General features: G+C 40.5%; 1 protein-coding gene across 5 annotated transcripts in view; it reads left to right on the plus strand.

Annotated features, from left to right (window-relative positions):
* The window catches only part of SORCS1 (sortilin related VPS10 domain containing receptor 1), a 520,496-nt gene that overhangs the window by 478,631 nt on the left and 29,392 nt on the right, over nt 1–12,473 (plus strand). For all 5 annotated transcript variants that reach the window (XM_078077135.1, XM_078077131.1, XM_078077132.1 and 2 more), the window contains exon 24: nt 4,876–4,975. In XM_078077135.1, the coding sequence (XP_077933261.1) occupies nt 4,876–4,975 (100 nt within the window). The remainder of the gene's footprint in view (nt 1–4,875; nt 4,976–12,473) is intronic.

Raw genomic sequence — 12,473 nt, forward strand, 5'->3', positions numbered from 1 at the left:
GCATTTTAAGGAAGTAAAGATTCATTATGAACTATAATTGATAATCTCAAACTATTACCCACATAATCTACCCTGTCTGGATTTTTTAACATGGGGAGTTGGATTATACAAATACCTGGAGTTCACAAGGAAGATCATTAAAGCAGGAAACTATAATTGAAAGGTGATTAGGTAAGAGTTGTACTGGAAGGAATATGGCCAAGGGAGACAAATTTAGAGCTGGTGATGGGGAATACCGGGAAGGAGATATGTATAGCCAATGTGTTTCTTCATTATATCACCCAGGAAACTTCTCAGGCACTTTAATCAAGATGATTCTTCTGTGCTAAGAAAGAAGGGAATTGGGTAAGCTAGTGTTAACTAGAATTAGCGTTTGGTTCTGTTGCCCTCCCCATGATTTTATCCAAAAAATTATGTTGTATGAATTGGGAAAGCTCTTCCTGGGTTGAATCCAAAAGGAAGATTCTTCAACTGCTATTTCAAAAGAGCTTAATAATCTAACAGGATCAGGAGTGATCTGGTGGGTCAGCTCCAAGATCATTACAGGCAAGTATCTCTGAACATGGCACCAGAATGCTATTTATGTTCAGTAGGGTTTGCATTCCTCCTGCCAACTTCAGAGATAAACGTTAGTATTTTGGCCCAGTGCAGCTTTATCATTGATAAATCTGCCAAAGACCATTGCGCATCTATAGTTGCACCTTGTACCACTTCTTTGGCTTATATGTTTCATAAATTTACCAACTGCTCTGTTCTTAAATTCTCTTTCTTCATGTTTCAATATTTGACACTTTTCATTCTTATAATCTGAGAGTGTGTTTTCTCCTATTGGTTTCATTAAAAATTGTTTCAGCATTAAATGTATTCTTTGTGTGGCAACCGTCACTGCTGTTGACTATTTCCAGCTCACTTCCTGGATACACGGTAGCCTGGTACCGTGTGCTTCTTCTGTGGGCAGAACCACGTGACTGATTCTGGACAATGAGTTGGGAGCAGAAGTGATTTGTTTCCTTGTAAGCAGAAGTATTCAAATACCAGTTGTAGACCCTTGAGGGCTCCTTTTCCCTCCTGTGGTTCTGTGGACAGAAACATTTGGGGGGGGGGGCAGTTCCACTGTGTGGCCTGTGTGACCATAATGAACAAAGCATCACTGTCCGCCTACATTGGGTATGAAGTGGGAGCCAGAAATATATCTTCATTGTTGGAAACCTCTGAGCCTTTAACCCTGTTACCCCAGCCTAACCTAGCCTGTTCTGACTGCCGTACTTAAATTTTATATTTTGTGAAGAAGATACAGAAGAGAATTGGTGTTTTCCCCTATAGCAGGTCCCTCCCACTACGCCATGCTGATGGGAGCTTTCCAAGTGTTTTTCTTGTGTCCCCACTGTGTTTTTAACTGGTACTTGAAGGCAAGTGTGGGTTGCACTGGAATTCCAGGCCGAGTCCACCAATGGGCAGATACCAAGAATAATATGTTGTTTCTTTGGTCATGATTATTTAGGAAGAGAATAGAAAATGGACTGTGTGGGAGAGCAGCAGGAGAGGGATAACAGCACAAAGGGTACGTGCAATTTGCTAAGACAACACACTTTCACTGGACAGAGAAAGAAAAATAAATATATTGAACTGGCTCCAACAAGTTCAGTGTCCCAGCAGTCACACATTACTCCACTTAGTCTCTATCATGCAAGGTTTTGTCCTTCCCATTTAGGCTGCAACCACCTGCCCTACAGATTCCAGTTTATTCCACTCCTTTCATAGCCAAAGTCTCTCCCGATCAGTACAAATTATACTGACTGGTGAGCAGAATGTGGCGGTCCGGGGGAGAGGGTTGGCAGTTGCCTGTTGGCGCAGCTGGGCCAACTGGGACTGGGCAGCTGACCTGGGACTGGTGTTACAAGTGCGCCTCACAGATGAATAAGAGGTGGCAGCATAATTAATGAAATGCTACAGTGTTTTGTTTTTTTTTTTAATTTCCTAAACCTGCTCAGCCAGCCCTCTTCCCATATATCTCTTGCTCTCTCTTTTTGTCAGCTGGTTCAAGGAAAATGTTTTTAATGAAAATGCCCCAGGATTAGGAGTCAAACAAAACTGAAGTCTGGTGTCAACTCTTCAAATATTAACTGGGTAAACTTAGGTATGTTCTGTAAGCTCCATGGTCCTTTCCATGGAGATACCAGCACTAATACCTAAGACATGCTATGTTAGAAAAATATTGAGAAATAGGCAACTTTGCCAATATAAAGGGTTCAATGCATATATATTATATATATGGTATATATACTTAATGTATATTTTATATAAAATATATAACAAGTCATGATGTGATAGAAAAATACAGTATAAACAATTCTGCAAATGGCTTGAAAAACATTTAAAATTGTGAAAATCTGTCAACAATTTCATACTCATTTATTTGAGTAGAGAGTTACATGGTTCTAATTGAGATTACTCTTGTATGCAATGTACATTTCATTTAGTTTTGTTTCTGTGCATAATTTCTTTCCCATAGATGCATGTTCTTTACCACATGTCCTTTGATGCAAGTTGAATATGTGAAACATACTTTGTGCTACCAGATTATTTTGGCGTAGCCTGCTTAATTTTGTAAATGATACAGATAAATCCAGTGAAGCAATGTTATAAACCAAAACAAATCCAGGAAGTTAATTATTTTCACAAGGAACTCTCCTGGAGATTATAAATTAGAAATATGTTGTTCTGATGAACACTTTCTTCTGGTTTAGTTATTTATACCTCTCACTTGAGGAAAAAACATCCTCAGGAATAAGAAATAAATATCACTTCAGCTGGTTGAAAGAGAGAAGTCTTTCTCTTGCGAATACGTATTTCCCTTTTGGCCACATGATGGACTCTGCAAAACAGGGCAATTCATTAATTACTTCTGACAAGTCTTTCCCATTTGAGTTAAAATATTCCTCTGCAAATATAAACATAGATATGTACACATATATATGCATATGTATGTAAATGTGTATATTTCACACATATATGATGTGTGTATACATATATATATGTGTGTGTGTGTGTGTATATATATATATATATATATATATATATATATATATATATATATGGTATGTATGTATACAGACACAGACACACATTTCTGGGTTTCATTAGCAAAAACCTTGCTGATTGACCTCTACTAAAAGTCCTGTCAGATTCCCATAAAGACCTTACCAAGTAAATTATAAGATAGAATAGGAACCTATACATTGCAACACTTTAGAGATCACACAGGAAAAATATTCTGCACAGTCTGTGCTAGAAATCTGTTCCTATAAACCTGGAGCATTCCAGAAGATTCCCAGTGCCCAGGAAAAAGAGTAATAGAGAGCCTAATATAGAGGAGAAAGTTGTTTTCAACATAATTGTATCACAGCCTTGTTTTTCTGCATGGTATGCCAAATGAAAGCGTTTGAGATGCTGAGCTTGCACTGGATCCCAGGTGCTCAACTGCAGGTCACTGACAGTCATCCCAAGTTCCTGTTGTTAAGCAAACAAGTTCATCTGCAAGGCAGTTCAGTTCCATTACCCATAGGGGGGTCTGCCAGGGACTCTCTGCTTCAAAACAAAGCCATCAGGCTCTGCTTAATTGGTAAAAAGATCATTCAGAGGTGTCATTTTGGCAACTCAGTAGGCTAAGTGAAACTGGACAAATTTTTATAAAAGGAAAAAAAATGGTTGTCAGAAAGCATCTAACTAGGGGCGCCTGGGTGGCTCAGTCGTTAAGCGCCTGCCTTCGGCTCAGGTCATGATCCCAGGGTCCTGGGATCGAGCCCCACATCCGGCTCTGTGCTCCACGGGAAGCCTGCTTCTCCCTCTCCCACTCCCCCTGCTTGTGTTCCCCCTCTTGCTGTCTCTCTCTCTCTCTCTCAAATAAATAAAAAAATAAATTAATTTTAAAAAAAGAAAGCATCTAACTAGACTTAAATAGCTTATTAAATAAAATATTAAATTGATGATTAGACTATTAAAAATAAAGTAAGGAGTCCAGATAAAAATAATAGGAGCGTGATTTTCCCTGATAGCTTTTCAGAAATTGTTCAGAAGGATAAGAAAATTGAGCTGGATTTTCTACTTTAAACAAGTGAACAGAACAGTTTCACCTTTTCTATCAAACCTATCTTTATTCTGTTACTACCCAAACATGGTTCTTTGTCCTTTGTTGGGGTTCTGTATTTCATGGCCCAGAATCCCATAGGTCTGCCCAGTACACAGGTGTCAGCCTGGGGAGTGTTTTAGCTAATGTCCCTAAGCAGGAAACAAGGATCAGCCAATGCATCACTGAGATTGTGCTTACAGTTTGTTCCAACTGTATAATTTATTATTTTAGTGAAACTATATTTACTGTTCAATAAATATTCATAAAGTATCTATTCTGTGAAAGCCACAGGGTACAGTTAGGGGAAGAGGAAGGAAGCACAGAAAGGAATAAGATGGAGTCTACTCTCAAGAAGTAAAATTAATGCATACAAATCTCACCAGAATGTATAAAGTGTACATAATTACTTCTTTTACGTTTTTGTGTATAACAAATGCTCTTTCAAAAAACTGGGGGTGAATTTTCTAGGATAACACAGGATAATTTTTTAAGAGCAGAAATGTTTGTATTTACTAATAGTTTGTCCTATTTTGTAGCAATTAGGATGTAAGCTCGGGTCATGCTTTAAAAATCACTATGTGTGCGTATTCTGGAATAAAAACTCAAAATGATACAAGACTCATTTATAGAATTCAGAGGCATAACATTAGGACGCCTTGGTAACTACAGTAAATATTTCTCAGCACGTTTGTTTATTGTCGGCATGGCAATTTTGGAGGCACTCACTGTAACACTTCTTCTTTCAGATATCAGAACTGCTGATCCACAAGCTCAACCAAAACTCGGTGCACTTTGAGCTGAAGCCTGGGGTCCAAATCCTTGTCCACGCAGCCCACTTAACAGCAGGTCAGTTTCCAGGTCCGTGGCTGCCGGCTGGTGGCTCTAGCAAAGGGGGATCCCAATCCGCTTTTTTGGCATAGATGAAATGATGGCACTGCTAATGAGAAATAAGAGCACCAGTCTTTGGAGGTTCCCTTACTTGGCGTTTTTGCCCTAATAGGGACCCGTAAGACAGCAGAATAAGGAGACTTTCCTACTTAGTCACTGGCAAAAACTGTCAGGGAATCACCTAAATACATACTCCTCAAATGATGCCATGCTCCTTCTCAACAGAAGTCTTAAAAATAAAGTTAACCTTACAAATAACTTTTTTCCGATCTTTCTACAAAAACTTATTTTCAGTTATTTATGTTATAAAGAATTTTCTTTAAGTTTTGGGATAATGAGTAGAAATAACTGGAACTTAGGCATTGCACAGGGCCATAACCAAGATAAACCCTGAGTGGGTCATGCATGGTCTTAGTATCATTAAGCTTCTGTCTCTTCACCTGGAAAAGCAGGGTGGGGGTGGGATCCTCCTACTAAGGCTATGTAGAAATCTCAGTGGTAACTCAGATAATTCCAAGTGTATAGAAATAGATATTATTGTGTTACATTAATAATAAATTAACAATATTTATTGAGTACTTATTTTTTCAGAGTATAGTGCTGGTGCTGCATGGAATACAAAGGCTAATAGGAAATGGTCTTTAGCCTCAAAAACCATATAATCTGATTGTGGTGTGGCATAGTTGGATGGTAACAGCGTGGTGGTGTGGTGAGGTGCAGGAAATGGGCAATGGCCGGATATCTCATGAGTAAAGTGAATAAATGCTTATATAGAGAGGTGATATACTTAAGCACTTAGACTGCGATTTTGCAGCCAGATCGTTGGTTTCAGTCTTAGCTCCCTCACTTACTTGCCATATAGACCTTGAGAAGAGACTTAACTTCTCAGAAGCTTTGAAATGGCACTAGCACCGATGTCCATGGGATTGTGTGAGGATGAAGTTAATTCAGGCAATGCACTTAGAGTAGTTCCTGGCACATAGTAAACTATTTTTCCCTTCTTTTTTTTATTATTAACAATCAAAGTTGTATAGGAAATTTAAAGCAGAAAGGAACTGTGTGTATTCATGATACAGGAAAGCTTCATGGAGAAGATGGTCTTTGGGAAAAGATGGAAAGGATTAACCTCAAGAGACCATTCCAAGCACCAAAACCCCAAAGAAGGAGTGTGAAAGTCTCCAGAGCTTTGGGGATGCTGAATAAGTGGAAACAAAGAGCAGCAGTTCCCACTTCCATTCTTTGGATTTCTGGAGATTCCAGAGGTGTGCCTAAGTCTAGAGGAAGGCCAAGCAGTTTGGCTGCTAGCCTCTTTTCTGTTCGGATCATATTTTTTCTTTGTTTATTAAGGTTTCATGAAATATTTTGTTTAGAAAAACTCCCACTGCCTTAAAAAAAAAAAAAACAAAAAAACAAATATATAAAAGTCACTGTTGTGAGCATGGGATATGGAAGAGGAGCATGGAAGTATGCCAGGCTGCAGTTTGTACTTAATTTGGTGGGCTCTGGGAAGCCATCAAGATGTTTAAATGGAGGTGTGACTGATTCAGAGTATCCCTTGAAGAAGATGACTCTTAAGAGCAAGGAGGATTGAGGAGAGCTGGTTTTGTGTTCTCCAGCCTGCCATCCTAATTCATCCACTGAACAGGCATTTAGAGTGCCTGCCTACTCTGAGCCAAGCAATGTCCTCAGCATAGGATAGAGTCTGTGCCCTCATGAAGCTTCCATGCCTGGGGAAAGCCATGCAGGGAACAAATTAACAAATGCTACTTTCTGAATTGTATTGCTGATGAAAATGCCATGAAGAAATTGAGAAAATGTGAGAGTATAGAGAACAATTAAGCAAGACCTATGAGAAAACCCTTTAAGCCTAAGGCATGAAAGAAAGCTGCCAAGTTATCTCAGGGCATTTGATGATCTAGATTAGTGGTTTCCACGAAAAGGTTGACCTTTGGTTTTTGGTGAATGGTGGTGACACGTGGCAATTACACACGGCTCGTTGTACCAGAAAACAACGTACAAAAATATCAGTTGTAGTCATCCTGATAGCCAAGCCACTGACAAAATTTTCACATGAGTGGCAAGTAACAACCTGAAATTGTTTTAAATAGATTTACTGATTAATTAGACAGCCTAGCCTGTTTAGGTGGCAGGCTGAACCTTATCATCCTCTCCTATAATAGCTAGAGCTACTTGTTCTCTTTGAGTTCAGAGGTTAAAAACAGCTGAGCCTGACGTTCCATACTGAATTCTGGATTTGAAGGGAGGCGGCCATACTGAATTCTGGATTTGAAGGGAGGCGGCCATACTGAATTCTGGATTTGAAGGGAGGCGGCCATACTGAATTCTGGATTTGAAGGGAGGCGGCCATACTGAATTCTGGATTTGAAGGGAGGCGGCCATACTGAATTCTGGATTTGAAGGGAGGCGGCCATACTGAATTCTGGATTTGAAGGGAGGCGGCCATACTGAATTCTGGATTTGAAGGGAGGCGGCCATACTGAATTCTGGATTTGAAGGGAGGCGGCCAGCTTAGCCCACCCCTTGTACAGTTGTGCAGCTTCTAAATGAACACTATCTTCAGGCAACAAATGTTGCTGTGCAGTAGCTTGATTTATTAGAAAAAAACTCCCTTACTGTCTACCAGGGGCCTCTATTGGAAAGGGGACCATCTAGGTTAAATTAGGCAGAGAACTAACCCCACTCCTCCAGCTCTGAAGGCCACCTGCATTTCACACCTTTGCTTCCTCCCATATTCCCATACTTATCTTCCATCAGTTACTCTACGTGCCTGATTTTTATTTAACTGATTTTCATATCACACTCCAGAGATGGTTCAGAATATCTTGCTGAATTTGAAACCTAATTTCAAATGTTACTTAGGAAGTTTCCTATAATGGCAACTGGTAGAGCTGGGATCAGGCTAAAAAAAACAGGGATCAAAAAAGTGGTAATTAGCTGAAACTGACTTAGCCAGGGCTTGGCCAGGGAAACGGATACAGCAAAGGCATGCAAAAGCATCCGTGTGGGATTCATCGTTCCACGTGGGAAAGAAAGTCCATTCCCGGTAACCATGAACAGTTAATACCACCAATGTAAGTTCCAGATGGCAAAGTTGGGAAGATCTGGAACTTCTCCAGTTAATGTTCATGGTTCATTCCATCACTGGGAACTTGGGGAACAGGACTCAGATCTCTGGGAAGAAGGGGTGGCCAAAAGGAAGGTATGTTACTGGGAGCTCATGTAAACCCGCTGAGATTTGAAGACTCCCCACGACTAGATCATTATGATGCAAGATTATCAAGAGAGTAAAATTAAAAAGTAGTTTGAGGCAAAACCCCAGTGTTAGACTAGGCAATTGGGAGGAAGTGAGAAAAGTCTTTGACTTCCAACCATTGTGGGTTGTTCAGGGTTCTTCTCTGTTAGATTGACAGTAGGACCTTTTGGCAGGATAATTCCAAACCTTGACCAACTGGCATTATTGATCTTCCTATCATGACTGGCTCAGTGACTGCAGTAGATGTAGACTTATATGTGAATAATCAGCTCCAGTTTGAAGAGTAAAGGGAGAGGACATCAAGGGCTGACAGAATAATGGAATTGGAAACTTTGTCTGTGTTGAGTGTTGCCATGTTCCTCATAAAAGCGGTAAAATTGGCCCTACCCACAGGTGCAGCATCGCTCTCAGCCTGACTGTCACTACAAAAGACAAGGTTTATGTAAAGATGGGCACTCTTTGGTACCTCTGGTGAGGAAGTGAAGTATGTGAGGTATCCGTTTCCCTTAGAGTGCCCCTGAGTCGGCCCCGGCCATCTGATTGTTGTAAACTATTTGAACAGAGTAGTAGATTGTGTCTACCAAGACGCTAGAGTGAATTCTTTCACACTTAGAAAACGTGGCACACTGGGTGGGAGATCAGTGGATTGAGACACTTGCCACACTTTCTTTCATTAAGTTAAAATCAGCACATTCCTATTTGGCTGGCTAGGAAGAAAAGGATGCAGATAAGTGGGGAAAAGAGGAAACAGTGAGGAAGAGTATTTGATGCCGAAGTTCTACCTCACTCCCTTTCCCTTCTTTTCATCCCCCCTGCAGGCAGGAGGACATAAAAATTTAAAAAAAAAAAAGAAGGAAAAAGTACGACGGTTTGCAACATTTCATGTCTCCTAAGCAGGATTGCTAATACCTTCCCAGGGACCATTACAGCACACTGCTGCATTCCATTAATTGCCCAGCAGATGTTCATCAGCCTTCTTTTAAAAATGTTTGAGCCAGAGTGTGTTGCTAGTGAGAGAGGCAGTGCATAATTTGGTTTGTCTCCAAGGAAAAAGAGCTGTCTCCTTCCAGAAATTTACTGGCCTTGTTTTGTTTTTCAAATTCAGTTCCCTGTTTGCAGGTAAGCACTTCTAGGTCTGAATGTCATTAGAGACTGACTGGATTTAGGTTGTTCGCCCCATGTTCTACCTGGGAATTCATTAGCTTTGGTATCTACACTGAGCTCAACTTCTAATGCAGTCCTTGTTTTGTTCTTAGTGATTCCTGTGCTTCTCCCTTTCTCTTCAGTTCCTCTTGAGAGCTCAGCCACTCAACAGCATTGTTTCTGAAATTCTCTTTGTGGAAAAAAGGGATTTTAAATTACATGTGAACAGGGTGAGAATGAGAAGCTGTTAAGGAGAAGTTGAGGGAGGACTGTGACCGGCTGTAGCTGTTTTTGCCTTTTGGGACCTGAAAGCATCGGTCGTGTTTAGCGGACAAAGGCCATGATGTTACACAGCCCAGACAGTGGGAAAAAGGGGTAGAAATCAATCAAGCCGGGTCCTAGACTAGAAATGCCAGTGTTTTGACTGTGTACCTTTGCTCATGCTGTTCCCAAACGGAATATCCCTCCCCCATTCGCCACCTCTCTCCATCTCCTCTTTGTATTTTAAGGCTCAGCTCAGTGCCAGCATTTCCATGGTGTCTTTCTAGAGACTTTACTAGAAAAAAGTACTTTTACTACTTTTACTTTTTTATCATCTCTCCCTTCTCTGAACTCACATGGGTTTTTAAAACCTGTATTTGTCTGATGATGATGATGGTAACCATTGTACCTGGCAGAGAACTTGCACATATCAGGTGCTCAGTAACTATGGCTTTTATAAATAATTATATGTGTAATCAATTTATAACCACTAGAGATAGATTCAAAATCCCGTTCCCTCAGTTAACCTTTAGGTTCAGTTTATTCAATTGTGAACCTGCTCCATGACATGCTGCTTCTTACTAAACAACGAGGGGAGCCTTGCCTTCCTGTATCCAACACTCATCTAAAGAAAATGCATCTCGGTGTTTTTCTTATGTCAGGTATCCCTTCAGGAAGTATTATAGTTGTTTATATACACATTGTGGGAAATGAGTAGATTGAAGAAAAATTAGAGTTCTGCGTCTCGGAACAAGAGAACCTAGAGACCGAGCGAGAAGGAGGGCTGTTCCTGAAGGAGACTGCAGCAAGTCTGCACATCAGCATTTATTTCCCTGCCCTGGTCACTGGCAGGAGTGTTTCCCCACGTCGGAGAGCAGCCTCACTTCATGGCAGAGCTCAGGGTCAACACCTTAGATTGCACTCTCCTGACCTTATCAAACCAGACCTTCTTCACATCTTTTGCGACATCTCCCTGGAACTCTCTCTCATCCATGCTTTTACGCTGGCCTTTGAATTTTTGTTTATTTATATTATTTTTATTTATCTATATTCTTCCACATTTTAAGAGCTGTGATGTCATCCTAGGGAGAGTTTTTCCAGTAAGACTCACAGGAAGACGTCAAATCTGATGCAGAGCATTTGATCTCTGTAGGTACTTATGGAAAAACAAAACCTAAGCTGTTAAGAAAATACCCTTGTAATGCCAGTAGTTTTCTCATTGCCCCTAGTAACTTGGAATTTACTCAAGGGTGAGATCCGTTTCAAATTTATCATCTATTCTTCACACGACTCTGTGCCTCACTTTGCAATTATGCCTTCAAAATTCTGTTCATCTGGGGATGTGAGATGAGCTAGGACCCTCATTCACTCCACACTGGCTCGACTTGAGGCACGAAAATGATTTGCATGAAACTTTGCTAATTCTAAATAAAGAAGATGAAGAATATTCCATGCAGAAGGCTCAAGAAAAATGAGCCCTAATGTTGAATATGAGTTCACCAAAGAAAGAGAAAATAAGCATGCTATGTTGAGGAACTACGTTGAACAGAGGCAGATCTATATGTGGTTTTTGTACAAAGTGATGCATAGTTTGACGTGGTTTGGTGTATCTAGATATATATCCTTAAATATTCCTAATTGGTGTATCTCCTGAAGGTGAAATTATGAGCAGAGGAAAGAGAGAGGGATAAATTCAGGGAAATCAAGTCTGCCATTATTTTGATACTCCATTTATATTATAAACTGCTATTCATCGTCCACGCAGACTAGTGAGACAACTGTCATTAATGCATCCTTGAAATTACAAAGTATGATGAATGTGGAAAAGGAAAGAAGGGGCAGATAGAAAGATTTTTTAAATAATAAGTTTGGGCAGGGCACCTGGATGGCTCATTCGGTTAAGTGTCTGCCTTCGGCTCGGGTCATGATCCCAGGGTCCTGGGATTGGGCCCCGCGTCGGGCTCCCTGCTCAGCGGGGAGTCTGCTTCTCTCTCCCTCTGCCGTTCCCCCTGCTTGTGCCTCTCTCTCAAATAAATAAATAAAATCTTTTAAAAATAATAATAATAAGTTTGGGCAACAGTCAATAATCCTTTCTCTTTTTAACAAAGTATCTATGCATTTTACAAGACCTTTTCAACCCAAGAGGCAAGAGATGGTAATTTATCTGATAGAGATGGAGACCTAGAAGTAGGAGCCTCTTTTTTGGTTGCCACAGATTAGTGGTTCATGTTGGGTTTGATGTCATAAAGCATAGGAATGGAAACCCCCCCTCGAGGCTGGAAATAAGAAGTTGAAACTCAGGTGAGCCCAGGAGCAGACTACATATTCAACTCAGAGCTTTGATTTACTACCTTTTAGCAGGTTCCTGGGTTGGAGGGGTCTGCTGACAGTGGATAGATCAAAGCCCTAATTGCTGGTACAAATCTTTCAAGCTACTTCACACTCTGTATCTTTGTTGCTGTGAGGACCCATGGTCATGAGTAAATTTGGTGATTATATTTGAGAGTGGGAGTGGGGGAAAGCAACTTAAAAGTGTGTCATTCTTTCAAGGTAGAAGAGGTGAGGCTCTGCATGAGAATGGAAGTTACTCAGCTGACAAGCAAGGGATAACACTGACATTTTATTTGAGAACACAACACCTAACCCGATTGATTCACACTAAATTAACAAACAACAGCACTATGGGGATGATTTGCATTTCACAGGAGTGGTTTATTGGATAAATAAACTGAAATTGAGGTGGTAGGGGCTGCTCCACAGAGGACCTAGAAGAGCTAG

Source organism: Halichoerus grypus, chromosome 7, assembly GCF_964656455.1.
Source record: "Halichoerus grypus chromosome 7, mHalGry1.hap1.1, whole genome shotgun sequence".
Classification (NCBI taxonomy): Eukaryota; Metazoa; Chordata; class Mammalia; order Carnivora; family Phocidae; genus Halichoerus; species Halichoerus grypus.